General features: G+C 40.1%; 1 protein-coding gene and 1 long non-coding RNA gene across 3 annotated transcripts; one reads left to right on the forward strand and one right to left on the reverse strand.

Annotated features, from left to right (window-relative positions):
* The first annotated feature begins 4,229 nt into the window (after positions 1-4,229).
* Positions 4,230-4,976, forward strand: LOC6577531 (enhancer of rudimentary homolog). Of its 2 annotated transcripts, XM_044008724.1 has the most exons (3): positions 4,230-4,317; positions 4,423-4,748; positions 4,824-4,976. In XM_044008724.1, the coding sequence occupies exons 2-3, from the start codon at positions 4,444-4,446 to the stop codon at positions 4,951-4,953; spliced, it is 435 nt and encodes a 144-aa protein (XP_043864659.1). In that variant the 5' UTR covers positions 4,230-4,317; positions 4,423-4,443; the 3' UTR covers positions 4,954-4,976. The 2 variants fall into 2 exon arrangements, with proteins under 2 accessions (XP_043864659.1, XP_002003496.1); XM_002003460.4 differs by lacking the exons at positions 4,230-4,317; positions 4,824-4,976 and having other exon boundaries at positions 4,340-4,796.
* An 8,859-nt stretch (positions 4,977-13,835) lies between these two features.
* On the reverse strand, positions 13,836-15,020 carry LOC122757225. Its single transcript, XR_006357177.1, has 2 exons — positions 14,612-15,020; positions 13,836-13,991 (listed from the first exon to the last, which is right to left on the reverse strand). It is a non-coding gene; the product is annotated as an uncharacterized LOC122757225 (long non-coding RNA).
* Positions 15,021-19,705: the final 4,685 nt, after the last annotated feature.

A 19,705-nucleotide genomic window follows, 5' to 3' on the forward strand; every position in this document is an offset into this window, starting at 1 on the left:
GTGTCATGCTGCACTTGAGACTGGGCGCAGTCTGTCTCTTCTGTCTGCTCATCTCTCACTCTCACTCTTGTTGTCTCTTTTGCTCTCTGCTCCGCTGGGCTGCTGTCATTGTTTTCGACAGCAATTTGGATTTGTTGGGGTGTGCTGCGAATGGGCTGGGTAGAGGGGTGAGCAGGAGCAGGAGTCGGCTATGCGGGTGCACACATTGACATTGTCTGCTGCGGCGACTTTTAGTTCTCAAATCAAAAACGTATCAAATAAAAGATTGCTCGTGTGCCCCATAGCATACTTTTGTGCGCACTCAACACGTGCCCAGCTGTCCCCATGCCAGCTCCTGCTCCGAGCTGGCAGCCCATGTGAATGTGATGTGTATGTACAGCTGATGTGCTCTGCTGTTACTGCTGCTGTCAGCAGTTCCATGTCCAGCTCCAGCGAATGCGACATTTTTCGAGTGCTGCTGCTGCTGCTTAGCCACTTGGGAGTTTCGAGTTGAAGTTCGAGACACTGACGAGGCGTCGATGACACAACGGGCACCTTGACACACACTCACACACACACCCACACACACACCCACACACACTCACAATTTGAGATTTGAACAAAGAGCGCTGGCACTACAATTCGCTAGAATAAATAGATGATAACAGTCACACTACTGCCTTGAAGCACTTTAACAATGAAAATTCTATTTACTAGTGCAAATAATGTCTATAGAGATTTCATTCTACAAATTTCAGGAAATTTTCATTTTATTTTATATATATTTACTCGTATATGGAGTGTAATATTAGAGATCTAGAAGGTTCAAAGAAATAAGAATTCTTGGAGCTGAAGGGGAAGCGGAGGAAGATATCATAAAAATAGCAGGTGCTGCCATATTATATAGTGAATGTAATATGAACAAAGGGCAACTTTAACGTTAAATTAAAAAATGTTAAAGTATTTACGTTTTGGGTGATTAAATGACTGGTAGATCGCCTGAATCCTTTACAGTGCAGATTATAAAAAAAAAAAAAATAGTTTTTTAGCTCTGTATATAAAAAATAAAATAGACATCCAATAAATTAAACTTTCTTGTCCTGTCTTCCTGATTTAAATATTTTTTAGGCCAATCTCATATGGTGTAATTATATTATGTATTCAAATTCCAGCTGTTTTTCATTCTTTACCTAATTAGCAATATTATAATTGAAACCTATTTACCTATTCCCAGCTGCAATATAGCTAATTAAATACCGAAAATTTTGAATGTCAGTGCATATAATTAACCCACATACGTGATGCCAAAGTACACAGCATAACAACAACAACAACAACAACAACAACAACTTGAAGCTTTTTGCTCATGGCGCTCAGCTGGCAGATCGTTTGGTGTTGAATGTGTGAAAGTGCGCTTGCATAATTTCATTAAAATAACTGTCAAAAATTTCACGTATGCCAGACACTCGCACACAGAGTCGCTAAGCCTGCGGCTCACATGAACAGACTAACACATACATGGACACACTCACTCACACACACACACACACACACCACGTTGAAAACCAACCAAATGCTAAACGCTTGGAATTGAAACGCGTATTTCGCAGCCGCCGCCGCTGCGGCGCAGCTGTCAATAGGAATTCTGCAGGTGTCAAAAATATTTCGGGTATGCCTGTGTCTGGTTCTGTGTATTAGTATGTGTAGATGTGTGTGCGTGTGTGAAAATTGGCATAAATTGCTTTAGGGCCTTGCGGTTTACAGCTCCTCCTCTCTCTCTCTCTCTTTCACTGTGTCGGTGTGTGTGAAATTAATTTTCATTATTGGATTGCGCGACTTAGACATCATTATCATGTTCTTATCGACATCGACACACACGCCACAAATTTTTGCTGCTCATGTGGCGCCTAATCGCTCAGAAAGCGCTCAACATTTGCCACAAAGGCCACAGCTGACAATCGATTTGGCGATTTAAAGAATGTGACATGCGCCCGAAAGCTGCTCAGCATGAATTTGCGAATTTGTGTCAGCTTTGAGGTAAGATTTAACAGACAAATATTCAGCGAAATAATTATTGCAAATTGAATCCGAATTTCTGCTCAATTGGTCTATGCACCTAGCTAAATTTAATTTATAATAAATATGTAGAGAGAAATCAAAAACTCGTTTATTAATTGAATAATTTAGACAATGCTTTTAATTTATTGAAACCAACTTAATTGAGCATAAATGTAATTGAACATAAAATTGAATTTTATGCATAGTTTTTATACAAATTGGGCCAAGTTAAAGTGTCATTAAATTGTTAGGCCTAATGCAAAGCAAATTGAAGTCATAGATATCACAGTTGATTCTTTGCAGCAACCAAATTATCATCGCCATTTCGGGCTCAACAATTCAATTACACTGCTATGGGCTGTCATAAAGGAAATTCAATAGCAGAGCTCGAGCATTGTAGCCTGGGCATAGTTTCGACGAGCGTCTCTTAACAGAGGCAAACCATTTTATGGTTACCCGAATGCTTCACAGATAATGAAGAGGAAGCCTCAGGCATAGTCTCTCACTCAGATACACACACACACACATACATATACATATATATTTCTGTGTATTCTCGGAGCCAAATAATTTGTGGAAGCCACAAAACTAACCAAGCGCATAATTTGTGAAAATTGAATTGAATCTCAATGAATATGAATATGGCTGCAACCAGCTCGAGCTCTTGACAAATCGAGCTGTGGCACAAATTGCAAATAATTTGGTAAAATTTAATTTGATTTGAAGTTGGCTCGAGAGCCACGTCGAAAGTTGAGAGTCGCAAAATTTCGGGGCTCGTCTGCGCTTCATTGGCAGCTTAATTGCAAAGTTGTATATCAAAGTCTTTGGCAGCGGCGGCGGTGGCCAAGGAACCAAAACGAATTGAAATCGAATCACGTTGTCGGCCGCAACACAACCAACAAGCACTTCAACAAAATGTCAAGTGAAAAACCATTCAAATCTTTGGCCACACTCAAGTCGCAATGAAATGAAAAACGAAAGAAAAAGAAAGAAAAAGTTTTTCTAAATCAACGCCGCGCACCTTTTTGAAAAGGTAGCGAAACGTGAGTGGACTTGCCAATGACAGACAGCGCAACGAGAAGCGAGAAATCGAAAGCGACACTGAGAACTCGTCTACAATTTGAGAGAGCCCGTAGAACTTGGCGAACTTTGGAGAAGAACTCGGTTAACTCGACATGGGGACAAACCCAAGTTGAGCGCGCTTTGGTCGCAAACATTTTCGTTTAATGAGACCAATAAAAGCCTCTGAGCTGAGACCCAGATCCTCTGCCACTGTGCCGCAGTCAGTGCCTGTGCCAGTGCCTGTGCCACTGCCTGGGTCTCTTGGCGAAATCAAAAGTTTTTGCAAATTGCATTTGTAATGGCAGCGGCGCTTAAATCTTTTATGAGCTCCATACTTAAGTATATTACGGACTAAAACGTAGCGACGAGAGCGTGGGCAGAGGGACAGCGTCAAGCAGAACGGAAATGAAATTGAAAGCGCACGCACGTGTTTAAGACGTTAAAACCCTTTCCTCTAATTGTCCGCCTGGGACATTTTCCAGCCGAAATGTAAGGCACGACACAGACCGCTCCGCTCCGCCCATCAAATAAAATCAAGTCAAGTACAGTTAAGTGTGGCATTATTTAACTTTTGATGTTCGATTGATCGGAAAATAATCAAACTATTGTTATGCAATTTCATGACGAGGTAGGTATTCCAAGAGTTGATATTGAAGAGTTGATATGTTAGAGCTCCCATAGTTTGTTAAAATTAATTGTACAAGATTATATGTATTTCTTAATTTAGTTTTAAGCATTCACATGATCTACTTATATAAATATATATTTGACCTATATAAATATATATTGATCGTCGTCCGATATTATCAACCAATCTTCTTATAACTGCTTTTAATAAAGGATTCTCTGTGTACTGTGTGCATTTATCGACAGCTTTTCCGACTGCTCGTCTGACAAAATCCAAATGCTTCACAGCTAGAAGCCCAATAAGCATTCTCGCTTTAAGTCAGCAACTAATTTTACTATATGCATCAGTAGCAATATTTGTCTATCTTTTTCACTCACTTAAAGTCACTCGAATAATAATTTTATTGCAACTCTATGCCTCTCACATTGCTGCAATACTAGGAGCCAATCTCGCCAAAATTTAACAACACTAGTAAAATGTAAATAGACTTTGTTATTGATTTCTCGATAACACGTCTTTACATTATTGCCATTCGATATATTTTCCATTTCATTTTCACAGCATACTATAATAATTGCTAGAGAATCAGAGTAGGCCATAATTTGAAAAAAAAAAATATATATATATAATAATAATAATATAGTTGCAATTTGCTAAAAATCTATGAAATAATTCAATTAATATTTAACTCCTAGATTATTTAGAAATCGATTGCCATGTCGCACACCGTGTTATTAGTGCACCCGAAGAAAAGTCCACAGACGCGCACCTATAGCGAGTTCAAGACGCTGGATGAATGCTTGGAGGCTGTCTGCAATATCTATGAGGAGCACCTGAAGCGTAAATACCCCAATATGCCCACCATAACGTATGACATAAAGCAACTGTTCGACTTCATCGACTCCTTCGTGGATATCTGCTGTCTGGTGTATCAGAAGAGCACGGACAGCTATTCGCCCTACGGCAGGGAATGGATCAAGGACAAGATCTATGAGCGGTTTCGACACGCAGCTATAAATAAGTAAATATTGTTATCGAATCAAATATATAATAATTTCATTAGCAAAAATTCAATTGGCAATTAATTGCGTCTCAGCAAAGGAAAGCAAATCAGATACGAACAAGTGGAGAAAAAAAAAAACAAAAGAAACAATCAATTAATTAATCACCAGCAACAAGAGAGGAGCATTAAGTATAATCGCTTCTCGGGGAGTGTGCAGCAATAAAAAGTAATACACTTAAACGTAAATTTGTCAAAAGCATAACATTACAGAGTACAAGTAGAGGAACAGAGGCTAAAAGGCAGAGGGAAACGAGCGACAGCAAATACAAGTGCCACAAAGGGGTGCAACGAAATTGGCATAGAACAAGTAGAGAGAGAGAGATAGGAGGCAGAGGGGGAGAGTAGGGCGGCAAATACAAATGATCGCTCATAAAAAGTGACACATTTTGGCGCAGCAGCCAAAGGTAGACAAAGTAACACAAAAAAAAAAAAAAAAAAAAAAAAAGATGGAAAGGGATGTAAACGAGTGAAGGGTAAAGGCAGCCGGAGGAGTCGGTGAAAACAAAATGTCGCTTTTCGTCGCATCTGTCATTCGGTTATATTGGAAATTTGTTTCAATCAAAGGTTTAGCAGCAAATGGGCGTTAGCGGGGGCGTGTATGTGTGTGTGTGTTTGTGTCTGTCTACAGTTATGCGCCATATCAAATCACTCAAAGTGTTGCAAAGACAACGCCAGACAATAGCACAGATGCCCAGGCAGCCAGACAGACAGTCAGACGCTGGAGTTTATTGCCAAATGGTTATCATATTGCTTATAGATTTTGCAACAGGAGCCAACTGACATTGATTGATCAATATGAGAGCCGCAGCTACCAAACCGTCAGTTACCTGCCTTTATCTCTTTTATATCCATTTTTACTTTTTTTTTTTTTTTTTTGTCAACTCTTGTTCGAATGACAAAGCTTTATATAGGTGAGTATGGGTATATGTAAGTGTATATGTGTGCCAGTTGTTTGTGGGCTACGTCTGCAGCTGCGCTTCAAGTGATTTTTGTTTATGATTAATCACTATGTGCCGCCTGCTGGGGCAACAGTTGGCAGATGAAGAACTTTTGCCAAAATAATATAACTTGAGCTTTAACGCGCACAGTTGCCAAATGCCAACGCCAAAATAACAACAGCAACAGCAACAACAACAACAACAACAAAGCAAATTAAAAAATATTTAGGCAGCTGCGGCAAACACTCGAAATTTACGCAGTGCAAACTTATATTTTATGATTTTGATTGCGAGCATTGCGGAGTGCCCAAAACACCAGCCCCAAAAAGTAGGCAACGAAAAATGTTAAACGTTCGCCCAAATGTACTCTCTATGCACTGTGGGTTGGAAATCTTATAATTTAGTTGTTAGGCTGAAATTTATGAATTGGCAATAGTTGAATGTAATTATATTTATTGAAAATAAACAACTTGAAAGACGATATATCGAAAAAATATAGGAATTACCAACCAAATTTAATTTTATTTAAGATGAGCTGGTTTCATTTTTAAAATCTAAGTGAAAAATGATAATGAAACTACAATTCTCTTCATTTAACATAGAATATTCTCTATGGAATATTAAAATATAAAGACTATTTTGCATATAATAATAAACTTCGCCTCTAAATTCTAACAATTATGCACGCATTTTATTGAATCGCGACCATAGTGCAGGGAAAAGTATTTGCGTCGGGCCTGTTGTAAAAGTTTTGCCAGCTTTGGCGTGCGAATTTGTGTGCGTATGAGTTGGCAGTGGAATAACCAAATATTCCAAAGATCTTTAGCTACAGCTAATCGCCAATGCAAAGAGAGAAGGTAAAAGTAGAGACACATTACAACGTTAATCAACAATTTTTCAGATTAATTTTTCGATGACTATGAATTACAAATATAGTACAAAGTTAATCAATAAGTTAATCTTTTTGAAAGATTTACATTGGCGAAATGCAGGAGAAAACGTTTTGTGTTTACTTGCGCAGCGCAATTGAAATGTCTATTGCATTTTGATAACGGCAAATTGACGGCAATTCTCGCAAACACCAACAGAGATACAGCACACACACACACACACACGCACACGCATTCAGAGCTTTCAATTTGACTTCGAATACAAACACAAACACATTTGGCACAGCTGTTACGCATATCTTTCGAATATGTTAGCCAAAAATATAAATATTTTCGTATTATTTATGCGGCATTTCTTATGCTCATTTTTGTCTGCATGTCTTTCACATAATTTAAAAACCAAATTGTTTTCCAATTGACGGGCGGGAGTGGAGACCAAGAGGGAGATAGGTGGAGGGGGGCGAGCAGTATAGGCAAAACAATTACGAACACTTTAAGGACAACTGGCAACAGGCATTGAGCAAATATTTTTGCAGCCCAACATATTTTGTAATTTTCTACACATTTTATGCGATTTGTTGTTGTTGCTGCTGTGTGCTGAATGAAAGGACGACCCGAACAATTTGGTGTAATTTAATTAAATGAACACAGCAGCAGACCAAAAGCAGCGGGCAGCCTCTGCCAGCACAGGCAGCACTGGCCGGCCCAACAGACAGTGTGGGATGGGGCTGGAGGGGGTCAAGCGGAGGCCTTAGGTCCTCGGCCAGGTCCTGGCCATTCACAATGCATTGTTCACTGACTGAGGGGTGCTCAAAATGACAAAAGTTAATGCCTAGCAACGAGCGTCGAACGTTGAGAGCGAACAAAGGCCAGATACAGCAGCAGCAGCAGCAGCAGCAGCAACAGCAACAGAAGCAACAACTGCTATTAGTAGGCAGCCAGCCAAAACCCGAATGAAAAATAATAATAAAAAGGCAATGACGATGACGATGATGCTGACGTTCATGTTGATAGGAAACCAAAAATGAAAAAAATAAGAAAAAGAAAAAATAATGAAATGAGAATCGAGAAGAATGGCAATGCCAAAGGAAAGCAATGAAAGAGAGCGCAAGCCATGCAGGACACCTGCTGATTAAGATCACAAATTGAAAATCATGCCAGGCGCCGACAGGACACGCTTCTGTTGGCAGCTGCTGTCAGCTGCCCTGACTCCATCCCGAGGCCAGGCTGCCAAATGGAAGCCAACAAAGAAAGAGGGAAAAGTAAAATAAAATAAAGAGGAGGGAAAACACTAAACATTTGCGTTATTTTCATTAGTGCCAGGCGCAGGACAAGTTCAATCAATGCCTGAACTTTGGAATTTTCGAATTAAGCTAATCGAAAAGCGCAATACCCACACATATCCATACACACACACGTGGCTTTTCTAGTAAAGTGCTAGAACAAACTTCAGGCGCAGCTAAATAGTTCCAAGAATTTATATGAGAACTTTTTATTGACTTGGCAGTTTGATTAAAGGTGAAGCTGCACTTCTAGCACTAATTATTTGACTTAAGAGTTTAATTCGAAATTGGTATAAATATTGTATTGGCTACCTGTTCAGGTGTGTCTCATTTCCCAGCTTTAAACTACATTTACATTAGTTGAATAGTGCATTGCTTGCTCTCATTACATGTTGTAATGCATATGCCCCAGAGGTAATTGTCCTGACAACTGCAGCGGCTGACAGCCGGACAGCCAGACAAATGGAGGAAACTGTCAGCAGGACAGTTGTGCTCAGGGCCGAAGCAGAAGCGAAGGAAACAAAAGCCAAAGCGATAATGAAATTGAAATCAATAACAAGTGATAGCACACAAATTATACATATATATATATATATATATACATATATATAAACACACATGAGTATTCATGATTATATATATAAAGCGAGCCAATGAGCGACTGGAATTTGACAGAAACTTTAATAAACTGCTGGCCACTGCGCGTGTTTCTATATATACCCTGTATCGATAATAAGAAGCGGGCAGTTTATACTCAAAATGAAACTAAATATTATGTAAAAGATGATCTAGGCAGAATTGATATTTCAATATGTGTCTAGCTATTTATTATAAAATTTGTTTTCTATTTGTTCAACACTTTTGAAAGATTAACAAATGTGCACATAAAGTAGTCAAATATTATGTACAGGACATTTAGTAGTTTAGTTCAGTTTAAGCACTTATATTCTGATACCTTTAAAATCCATATGAATGCAGCGTAATGAAGTGTTGAAATTTTAACTTTAACTCGCTGTCAGCCATAAATTGAATTTTGCGACTAAATTAAATTTGAGCTGGAACAAATTTTTAGCTGAATGGCACTAAATGTTGACAGAGTGAGATAGACAGAGAGAGAGAGAGAGCGAGTGAAATGAAGAGTTGGTTAGCTGTTGGTTTGCCACATGTGTCCTCAAGTTTATGTGGCCGAAAACTTGCCAGCTGCCAACTTTCTTAATTGTCTGATTGAATTGATGATTTAATAACTTTAATTTAATTTGAGAGCCATCTAAGTGTGTGTGTGTGTGTGTGTGCTCGAAGTTCTTTAGAGTTGCGTGCTTAAAAGTTTTGTGAGTTTTGGTTTTCATTTGGCTTGGTTTGTGCTGAGTTTCTAAACTGTGCAAGTGCCAAAAGCCAAAGATTTGTCAATGCAATTATTGAAGTTGAAGTTTGCAGCAGGAGTAGGAGCAGCAGCAGCAGCTGTTGCTGCCTAAGTAAAAAAGGTGTCGATCCAGCTTTGCTGCTATGAATCAAAAAAGTAAAATCAATTCTTGTGCCCTTCGCAGCAGCTGAGATGGACGATGAGCCGTACTATTAATCCGGAGTGGGCACCAGAAAATAGAAGGCGACAACATTGATGTGGACAATGCCACAATGCGATTGCGGTCAGAGCTGGACAAGGCTCAACTCGAATGTTGAGCCGCCGTTTGCCTTTGGCTTCGTCTGGCTTGGCCTGGGCATGGACATGGGCCGCTGCCGCTGCGGCTGCCGCATCCGTTTCCGGCTGGCAGCGTAACTAAAACACAAAAGCTTCCTACAGCAGGTCCTTGTTGTCCTTGTCCAGCACTTAAGAGCAGCAACAATGGCAAAAAGCACAAAAAAAGAAAAAAACGGCAACGGCAGCCCGAATCGAAATCCCAAAGAAAAACAGTAAATACACGCAAAGTTCTTTAGCCTTGGGTGGGCACTGGGGTTTTTCATTTATCCTAGATTGAGAACGTAGTGCAGCTGCTGCTGCTGCTGCTGCTTCTGCTACTGTGGCAAGTGTATCAGATTGTGGGCAAAAAACTTGCAAAGCAAAGTTTTTGGCAGCTAATTAATTAAGTTCTTTTGCAATTGCCTTTTGGGGCCAAGTTCAATGGTCGTGAAAAGGCATTTTCCTCTTTGCTGCTAGCTGCTGGCAGCTGGAAATTGCATTACCGGTGCGTTGCGCGACTTATTAACACGGCCTGGCCAATGTCAACAAATTGCATTATTGGCGCAATAAAAGCGAGACACCCACAGACACACACCCACACACACAAACGCATACATGCGTAGTATTGAGAACAAACACTGGCAAGCAACCCTCTGAAGTGCGCGCGTATTTTAAATGTTATTGAAAGTCGCCCCGGCAGACAGTGTAAATATATGTATATACCCTGCGAGCATTTAGAGCTGATTCTTATGGCAATGAACACGACTTCAAAGTGAGAGTTGGTGCAGGGCAGACGGCAGTACGGAGGATGAAAGGCAGAAACATTGATAATTGGCCAGAAAAATGGGATAGATGTGGGACTAAAAAATGTTGCTTATTAAATAAAATCTATATTTTTAATATGCATATTACAATATGTATATCATAAATGCGAGGGTAGCTTAAACGTTATTTAGAACTAATATATATATGTACATTATTTTACCCATCTATCTATTAATTTTGCCTTTGGCATTCTAGGCAATGAATCCATTTTTTCCATCTCTCTCTCTCTCGTAAATAACCATTTCCACTTCCACATCTGCTTTTTTCTACAGGGTATATTGACATGCATACTGTCATGTTCGATTTGGTCCATTGCTGGACTGCGACTTGAATGTCGTTGTCACTGGCTGCGCACGCTTCAGGTGTTAATGATTTAATTTCGTTTCGTGTACAGGAAAATTTCATTACTGTTGACAATGGCACAACACGCCCTCAAAGAGTGTGTCTGGTTGTGTGTGTGTGCGGGTGTGTGAGTGGCTGCTGCGAGTGTGTGGTTAAATGATAAGGTTTAATCATGTTCGAGGGTGTTGTGTTTCAAGCATATAACATTATCGAGACTCGAAAGCTGCATTTAAGGGTATTTAATTTACCTTTTCATCAATTGCAAAAATCACTGAAAATTCGCAAAAATATCAGTTAATAAAATCATTGTTGTTGTTATTGTTGTTATTTAAATATTATCAGATACGGGTTCATTAACATTTACAAAGGAAGAATTTTGTGTAAACTTTTGTGAAATGATTGAGATACTGCAAATGCTGTAAATGAGAAAAAATGCTTTAAATGTTGTTCGTCTGGTTTTATATGAATGTATTTATTTATTTTGTTTGAAAAGTATAATTTGCAACAATTATAATGAACGTGCTTTGACCACAAAATTAATACAGAATATGTTGAAATATTGCTAATTAATTAAAGCAGCTTTGCTTACTAATACTTTCTATCATTCTGAAGACTTGCCAAAGCATTCAACTAATTGTCTATTGTTCAGAATAATTGCATATAAATATTCACTTGAATTGATTTCATAATTCTACAGGCTTAATGTCATAATTAAGTAAATATATTTATACAATAGTCAGCTCAAGGCATATTCGTGCGCCCAATTAATTTGGTTTATTGAAATATGATAAACACTGCCAGGCAAACAAAGAGTATGCAAAATGTGTTACTTAACCGAGAGGGAAGCGACAACAGCAATATCAACTTTTGATACCGCTGATAAATATTAATGCCAAGCAAAGTGTTCACTGAGCCGCACTGCGGCCAAAGGACTTTGTCGAACTGTCCAAGTCCGGTCTGCCATGGGCAAGTCGTTGCGCCCCTGGGCGTAGGCATTGCGCATGCCACTGCCTGCACAATTCAGGCGGCATTAATATTCATTTCCATAGCTACAATAACACAGGGCGAGAGGGCGAGAACGCGACAGGCCACAGGAGGCGACTGCTATAAAGACAACAAAATGGAAAATAGGAACCAGAAGCTGGATGCAGCAACGGCTATAGGAGAGAGGAGCAGCAACAACATATACACACTCATTGTCAGCCACTGTTGTCTGCCTGTCTCTGAGTGTGTGTGTGTGAGTGTGTGTGAGTGTGTGTCAAAGGAATTGTTGAGCCAGGAGAAGCCATTGTAAGCGAGCGTCAGCCACTGCTCTTTGACATTCATTTAATTGACTCGCTCGCCAGTCGCCAGCTGCGCGCTGCGAGCGGCCGCTTTTGATTTTGCATTTCAAATCAAGCAAAACGAAACAACAATCAAATTCACTTTACACTTTTTGGGTATTAATTGAATTTTCAAATGTAATTTAAAGTGCAACAGGCAATTGGAAATTGTATTGAAATTGTTTGTCCATACGCTGCAACGCCTGTAGACGATGCTCTCTCCCTCTCTCTCTCTCACACACTCACTTTCTCTGTCTGTCTTTAAAGGCATTTTCATTTTATTATTATTATCGCTTTGGCATAATTCCCAAATGCGGCATCGAAGTCAAAGCGAAGTCACAATGAGCCAAGGCTGAGGCATAAGGCCTGAGAATGTGGCACAACCTGTACTTGGGGCAAGCAAAGGGCATTGCGGAGGGTGAGCTGAATGGGTGGCAAGTTGGCTGCCAACTTGTGGCAGTTAAGACAACGGTGTGAAAAATGAAATTATAAGCAAAACGACATGCCGGCAGCGATATGACGAAACACTGCAAAAAATTATATAAGAGAAAATTTAGGAAATTAAAAAAATATATATATGTGTATATATAATATTTATTGAAAAAGATTTAATGCAAAAGAGAATTTGAAAACCAAACTAGGACAAAAAAGAAATAGTAAAAATATATTTGGATAAATTCAAAGACAATTTAGCATTTCAAGCTTCAACTCCAATTTTCTCTTAAAAATTTTTTACACATATATTTATATACTTGTACATATTAAAATAAAATATATTCAACAGCCCAAGACTTAATGTCAAATATAAATATATGTACATATGTCATTGACAGCAGAAGCTCTTTAAATTCTAGCCGTGTATTGCCATGGCCGCCTGCCTGGCCAAGTTATCCCAAAGTATGGCATCATCGTTGTCTACAGCGTCGAACGCATGACAGACGACAATACATCTTAGGCGCATTTTAATTTCATGCTCAGCTTGGCTGTGTGCGGCTGTGTGCGGCTGCCTCCCTCATCGGCCACGCCCTCGCCGGCTGTGCAGAGCGCCGAGCTCCTGTTGATTGTTGCTGCGTAATGACATTTAATGTCCAAGGCCCATATAATTGACTCGGGGCCGAGCTGTGAGGCATTCGCAGTTAGTGCGCAATTCATGCGCGACTGCACAGCAGTTAAATTGTGTCGTCTTCGGCTCTTGCATTTGTATCTTCGGCCATAGCACATATTTATGTATGTGTGTGTGTGTGGGTGGCTGTTGCTTGGCCATTTATTTTGTATTTGGAGCGGTTGGCCCTAATTTATGGTCCAAAGTGCAGCGCAACTGCGGCTTGTGGCAAAGTTTAATTGTGCGGCCACATTATGGGCACGTGCAGACGGCATATGCCACAAGCTAACAAAAATCTGATTTACCTTAATACCTGACCCTAACGGATTTTATGTTGCATGACTTTCAGCTATGGCGAATGATTTAGGCCCTCAACACTGGCCATTTAATGGCTAATAATGGCCGAAAGGAGGCTAACGAAAAGCTTTTGCAATGTGCAAATAAATGAAATAATGAATGAAATAAATTTCAAGCAAAAGTAGACCAACAATGTCAATACAAGGCTATAAACTGTTTGAAACAGATGTGTGCAGGAAGTGCTTGAAAACTGGCTTTAAGAATTAATGTTTAAGATGCAGACATTTTGTAATTCTTGTATTAATCTACAAAGCTTTAAAATGAATTCAAAAATCTATGCTAAGTTTATTATTTTATGGTATACAAATTTATAAAATTGGAATAGAGATTTTTCCTTCTCTTTTATTAAATTGTGTATATTAAGCATACGCCACGTAAATTGTCTTCCAATGCCAGGCACATCAGCCAAAGAAATCCTTTGCAATTTCCTCTCTGTTTGACAAGCGCATTTAGTTGATTGACGAATGCTGTGGGCCAAAAACTTTTAAATTAATTAACACAGCTAATGACGTTTAGTTATATACGGAAGACTCATGCACGGTAGAAAGCTAATCTAGACAACCGCCAAAAACACGCGGCTCTAGCTAAACAAGCTCTTGGCACTTGCCACTCAACGTGGCCAAGGAGTAGTTGACTATTGCTAGAGCTGGAGCACCTTAAAGCAAATGCACCGTAATTCAAAGCGGCTGCCAGAAACATGCGTATTCGAGCGCGTTGCAGCTAGACAATGAAATGGCCGCAGGTTAACAACAACGGCAACAGCAACAGCAGCAGCAGCAGCAGCAACAACAAAAGCAACAACAACAATGCAGCACCTTTGGCTGACTGCTAAGCAACAAGCGTGAAAGGAGCTAAGCACTACAGCTAAGATAATGCATTTGATCTGAAAGCAACGCAAACGGCAGCGAGGGCACTCGGAGGAGGGGCAGAGCAGAGCCCAGGAAATTAATTACGAGTCACGTGGCAGACAATGCCAGCATCTACTGCTGCTGCTGCTGCTGCTGCTACTGCTGCTGCTGTTCATCTTCTTCAGCTCTGGCATTGGCTTGTTTTCTTTCCTTTTTAACGCAAATATTAATTTTCACACCTTCTGACATATGGATAACAAAGCACGATTGTTGTAGCCGTCAGCACTCAGCGCGCTTGCACTCGCCCCTCCACTCCTGACACGGCTTTGTAATCAAATCAGGCTGCATTTAAATGCATGTTTGGCTGCTTCAAGCTCAGCTCAGCTCGGCTCCTCTTGCGCCAGCCTGGTCAGAGGCAGCGCTTGTCATTAAATTTGATTTGAACTTGAACTAAGCATTCATAGCGTTTATACCACGCATAAATGGCAGATGAATGGTATGCTGGAGCTCTACGAGCAGGACCTGACATAGCTGAAGGTGTGAGAAAATGGAATGTGGAAAAACAAAAGATTCAAATGGGTCAAAAGCTCCCATTTATATATATCTATCTATTCCAATATAACAAAAATATTAATTTAATTATTTTTGAAAAACGTATGAAAAAAATATACAAATTAATTCATGCTATAACAAAATTTTTTTTAGATTGAAAAATAAAAACTTTTTGAGAAAAAGAGAAGAAAATACTGAAACCATTTCTAGAATTTTTAATAAATAGAATAAAAGTATGACATAAATAATAAATGCTTCATGATATGTTCTATATGTGTTATAGTAATTGATATAAATAATTTATTATTTTTAAATATTTATTGTATTTAATAATTTTTATTTATATAATGTTTTAATATTTTCTAAATTACTATATATTTACAATATATTTCGTTTTTATATAATTAAATCTTATTCACAGCTATGTACTACGTTTCAAGTCAGTCTCTTATTAGATTTAATAGAAATAGGACTATCTATGCTTTTATAGAATCCTATAGAATGAAATATGCATGACACATAAATTTGATTGTTAACTTTACCTTTGCTCCATTTAAGCACTATATAAATATATTTACTTGCTTACAGGGTACCATGTGGTCGCCCACTCCCAATCGCATCACTCATATTAGTTGTGTATCGTCTGTTGCTCTTGCTACGTGCGCATTGCAAAATAATCGCAAATGTCGTCCCGTCCTCATCCCCCTCAGCCGTCCTACATTCATTTTCCAGCTGACTGGGAGCGACTCCAAGTGGAACTCGGGCTGGGCATAATCTCGCACGTAATTTGTGTGTATGCGACAGAAATGTCCGTTGCACCTGGCGGCTGGCCTGGGTCTGACCCTCTGCACCCGCCACGCCCCACTCGGCCGTCCTATTTTGTCTGTTGCAAAACTATTGTCTGGCCAAGTTGTTGACAGGCACGTTGACGTCATTGTTTCGTAATTTGTATCCTTAGCTGCGCATTAGAGCACAGTTATACACTGCCAAAGTTGCCAAGGGCTTAGCCCACCACCCGAACACCCCAGCACAACAGCACCCCAGCAACCCAGCGCATAGTTGCTATTTTCTCAGCATGTTTGTTTTCTTTTTTCATCAGAGCTTTAGTTTGTCATTTTTGTTGTCAGCTCTGCATTTGTGTGTTTGGAGAGCTGTTAAAGCATTCCTTATGTGCATGAATGGCATTTCAGGCGAGGCGCTGCCCGACTTGGAAATAAGTCTTTGTTAAACGTTGCGTATGCGTAATGCGATAGCTTAGCTAAGCTGCTTGAGTGGCGTTCGGATTGCATTTACTGTCTTTAATTACACCGTCGGCTAGATCTGCTGCCCTTTTTAATTAAATTTCCTTTACACATTATGCCTAATTCATTAAACTGACGCTCGTCCCATTAGGGCCTTTACCTTCAACCCTTTCCTGCCTAAGTAAACAAATCTCATTTGCCCCAAGCTGGCCAAGTGCCTCAACTTACAGCGCATTTCCTGACCCTACAATAACAACTACAAATTTAAATTTAAAAAAAAAGAAGAAAACAAAAACAAAAGCAAAGGAGTTTTTAAGTATTACAGAAGTTGAAGTTGAAATACTCTGTAAAATGCATGGGATTGTTTTTAGCATTTCAAAAAGGCTTTCGAATTACCTATTTAACTTAATATAATTTTAAATAGTCATTTAAACTATCAATCATTCGCTTACAAAGGTTAGACTCCATTTGATTATATTTGATATATAATATAAATATATGGACATGATATATAAAATAAACATTTTCATTTAGTTAGAATTATAATAATTTTTAAAAATGATTCAATCTCAAAATTTTTGATTCAGTCTATTATAAATTTTATGACAAACTTCTACAAGTCGTTGCTAGCGTACACAAAAATATTTTAAAAGAAGCAAGCACCCAATTTGAAGGAAGACAAAACTCAATCGACAGCTTTGGCAGCTGATAAAAATGTTGAGGACTTGCAAAGGACTGAGAGACAGAGCTCTAAGACGAATGGACCTTGGGGTTTGTCTCTCAAGATGTCGCTGCAATAAAATTAATGCAAAAAGTTTACCTTTACCTGCGCTCAGTTGCTGACAACGAAAAAGCGAGAGGAAAATACTTTTAGAATTCGTAATGAGTGGCAACTTTTTTGGTTTGTTTGGCTGGCGTTAAAAATTTGAATTGAGTTGAAGGTTGAATGAGGCGCAAAGTTTTCAAATAAAAATTAAAAATTGTCAAGGCGTTAAATTAGGGTCACAGGTAAAAAAGAAAAATGGAGAGTGTGAGAGGGAGAGAGAGAAGAGGCCGCTAAAGTTGGCCGAACTTCAGCCAAATTGAAATCAAATGGGTTTGACACAAGCTAAAAAGGGTCAACGGGCCTGCAATTGACAGTCGGCTCGACCCACCTGCCCACCTGCCCACCTGCCCAGCTACCTGGTTAAGTTGTCAATATTTGAGAGATTACCGAGTGTACCTCAAGTGAAGCGTAAACAATGTGAGCTTTAAGCTTTTGGCGGAACTAGAGCCTCATGCCGCAAAAGCCTCGGCTCGGCCGACATGCAAACTTTTTCCGTTAACCAAAAGGCGAACGAGCACTACCACTACCACTCCACCATGCGCCACATGATTCATAATCTCTACACTAATCTTTTAATCCAGTCGAGTGAATTTTGTACTCGATTGTGAAACAAAGTTGCCAAAGGATCAGGAGCAGGAGGAGGAGCAGGAGGAGCAGGAGGAGCTGCAGCAGCGAGCAGGCGGCGGCACAAAGAGTTAACTTTCAGCAGCCACAGCAACAGCGACAGCGAAAATGAACATGCACGAGCATGCCGTGCTCCGATATACCCTATATGATAGAGGAGCTGGCATGATTTCCCTTCCCGCCCTTTGCCATTACATTAAGCGCACAACTTTGATGTCATCTTTGTGCGCAGGCCTTCGATAAAGTTTGTTGTTCCTGCTCCTGCTCCAGCTCCAGCTCCTGTTGTTCCCAGCTGAAACTTTTTTAATAGTAATGGACTTTACCAAAAACATTTTTTCTTTCCTCTTTACAGCTGCCGCTGCTGCTGTTGTTGCTATTGTTGTTGTTGTCCTTTTCAGTTGCTGGCCCAAATGTTTTACAGTTTAAGCGCATTGGACTCATGCTTGGAGCTTTTGTGGCCAGGTGAATCAGCCTGTGGAAGCTGTGCATCAAAAAGTTATTTCCGCTACAAATGAACCCACACATGACGCGTTTTTTCGTCTCTTTTTTCGATTGTTGTTATTGCTGTTGTTGTTGTTGTTGCTGTTTGCGTCCAGCTGCTGGCTTTAGGATTTCAGTCTCTCCATCGATATGGGCAACGTGTACCCGGCATTTAGTGACGGCCTGGACAGGCAGATGAGCTGCCAGACGAGATGGCTGACTGGACACTGGACGAGCGCTGGCCAGTGGCATAAGCGGCTTAGCCTTTAAACAACTTTCAGCATATGAATGGCAGGCACTGTAACATTACTGCATTTACTCTTCTCCCTTTTTATTCTCTCTGTAAGAAAATGCTATTGAATACAACATGTCTCTGCTTGGCCTGCCTTTATTTATAGAGCATTACTGCTATCAGTCGCAAACATTAATTGCATTTCAAACATTGCGTTGCAAGATTCATTAATGATATTCCTTAAATGAAGTAAATGATCCACACATCGAAATAATTTTTTGTTGTCCTGCTCACCTCAGCTCACCTGTACATGGTCGAGCTATGACGTCAGACAAACCATTTGTGATGTGGGCGTTTGTGACAGCAACACTCAAAACCCAAATGCGTTGAAGAGCAGACTTAGCACTCAGCGGCAGTCAGCTCATCTCTGCGAGCACCACTACATAGGTCTAAAGGTGAGTATCAAAGTGTATGAGTGCTGGCGTGCATGTGTGTGTGTGCTCTGTCATTTTTGTGCGTTGAGGATTACCAATAGCGTAAATACAAAGCTGGCATAAGTTGCGTTTTGTCACGGCTCGAAGTCGAATGAAATCTTTTGCATCGACCAATTTTCGGTAGTTGGCAAAAAAATTTGAAAAGCTGTCGCAGCAGATTTTGAGAACGACCCAACGAAATGGAAAACGTATTATATTTCAATAAAGGTATAATAAAAAAAAAAAAGAAGAAAACCGAAGCCCTGCCATGCAAATCTTTGCCCAACAATTTTAACACTCGAGCGCATTTGATCCAACACAGCGGACAACAGCTCAAGGAAAAGGGAAAGGGAAATGGGAGAGGTAGAGCGTAAGGAAGAAAAGGGATAGATCCTTGAGGCGAACATGAAATATGCCGCAATGTTTTGGCCACTGGAATGTTGGTTAATGCCTGCCATTGGGCCGGACCGCAATAATTTCCCTTTTTCGAGCCCGTTTCGTTTCGTTTCGTTCCGTTTCGCTGCATACCTTAAAGCGCCATAAAAGTGTACACGACCCGGCCCCAAAGCAAATAAATAAGAAAAGCCGTTCGCTACATTTCAGCAAATAATCTCATAAAGCATTTTATGCCGCTGCTCCCGCTGCCTCTGCCCAGCTGCTGGATCGCATGTGATGTGTGGTCAGGCGGGCGGCCTGCACTGGCGGTAGGCACAAATTTCTATTGTTTGCTAAGCGTTTTGGTTCGCTTGGAGCGACGGGCAAGCGGATCTTAAGTTGCTCGCCTCTTCTTCTCCCTCTCTCTCTCTCTCTCTATCTCATTGTTGTCGGGCATTAAGTGCGGCCTCGGAGCCTTTGAAGTGGACACGTGCTGTCATAAATTTTCACAGTGCTGTGAGCACACAACG

Source organism: Drosophila mojavensis, unplaced genomic scaffold, assembly GCF_018153725.1.
Source record: "Drosophila mojavensis isolate 15081-1352.22 unplaced genomic scaffold, ASM1815372v1 contig_36, whole genome shotgun sequence".
NCBI lineage: Eukaryota > Metazoa > Arthropoda > Insecta > Diptera > Drosophilidae > Drosophila > Drosophila mojavensis.

What these genes read in the sequence shown, in the direction of transcription:
- LOC6577531 (XM_044008724.1), top strand. Translation starts at nt 4,444, where the DNA reads ATGTCGCACACCGTGTTATTAGTGCACCCGAAGAAAAGTCCACAGACG. An exon ending in CGACACGCAGCTATAAATAA is followed by an intron (nt 4,749 to 4,823) that starts GTAAATATTGTT and finishes ATTGCGTCTCAG; the next exon opens with CAAAGGAAAGCAAATCAGAT.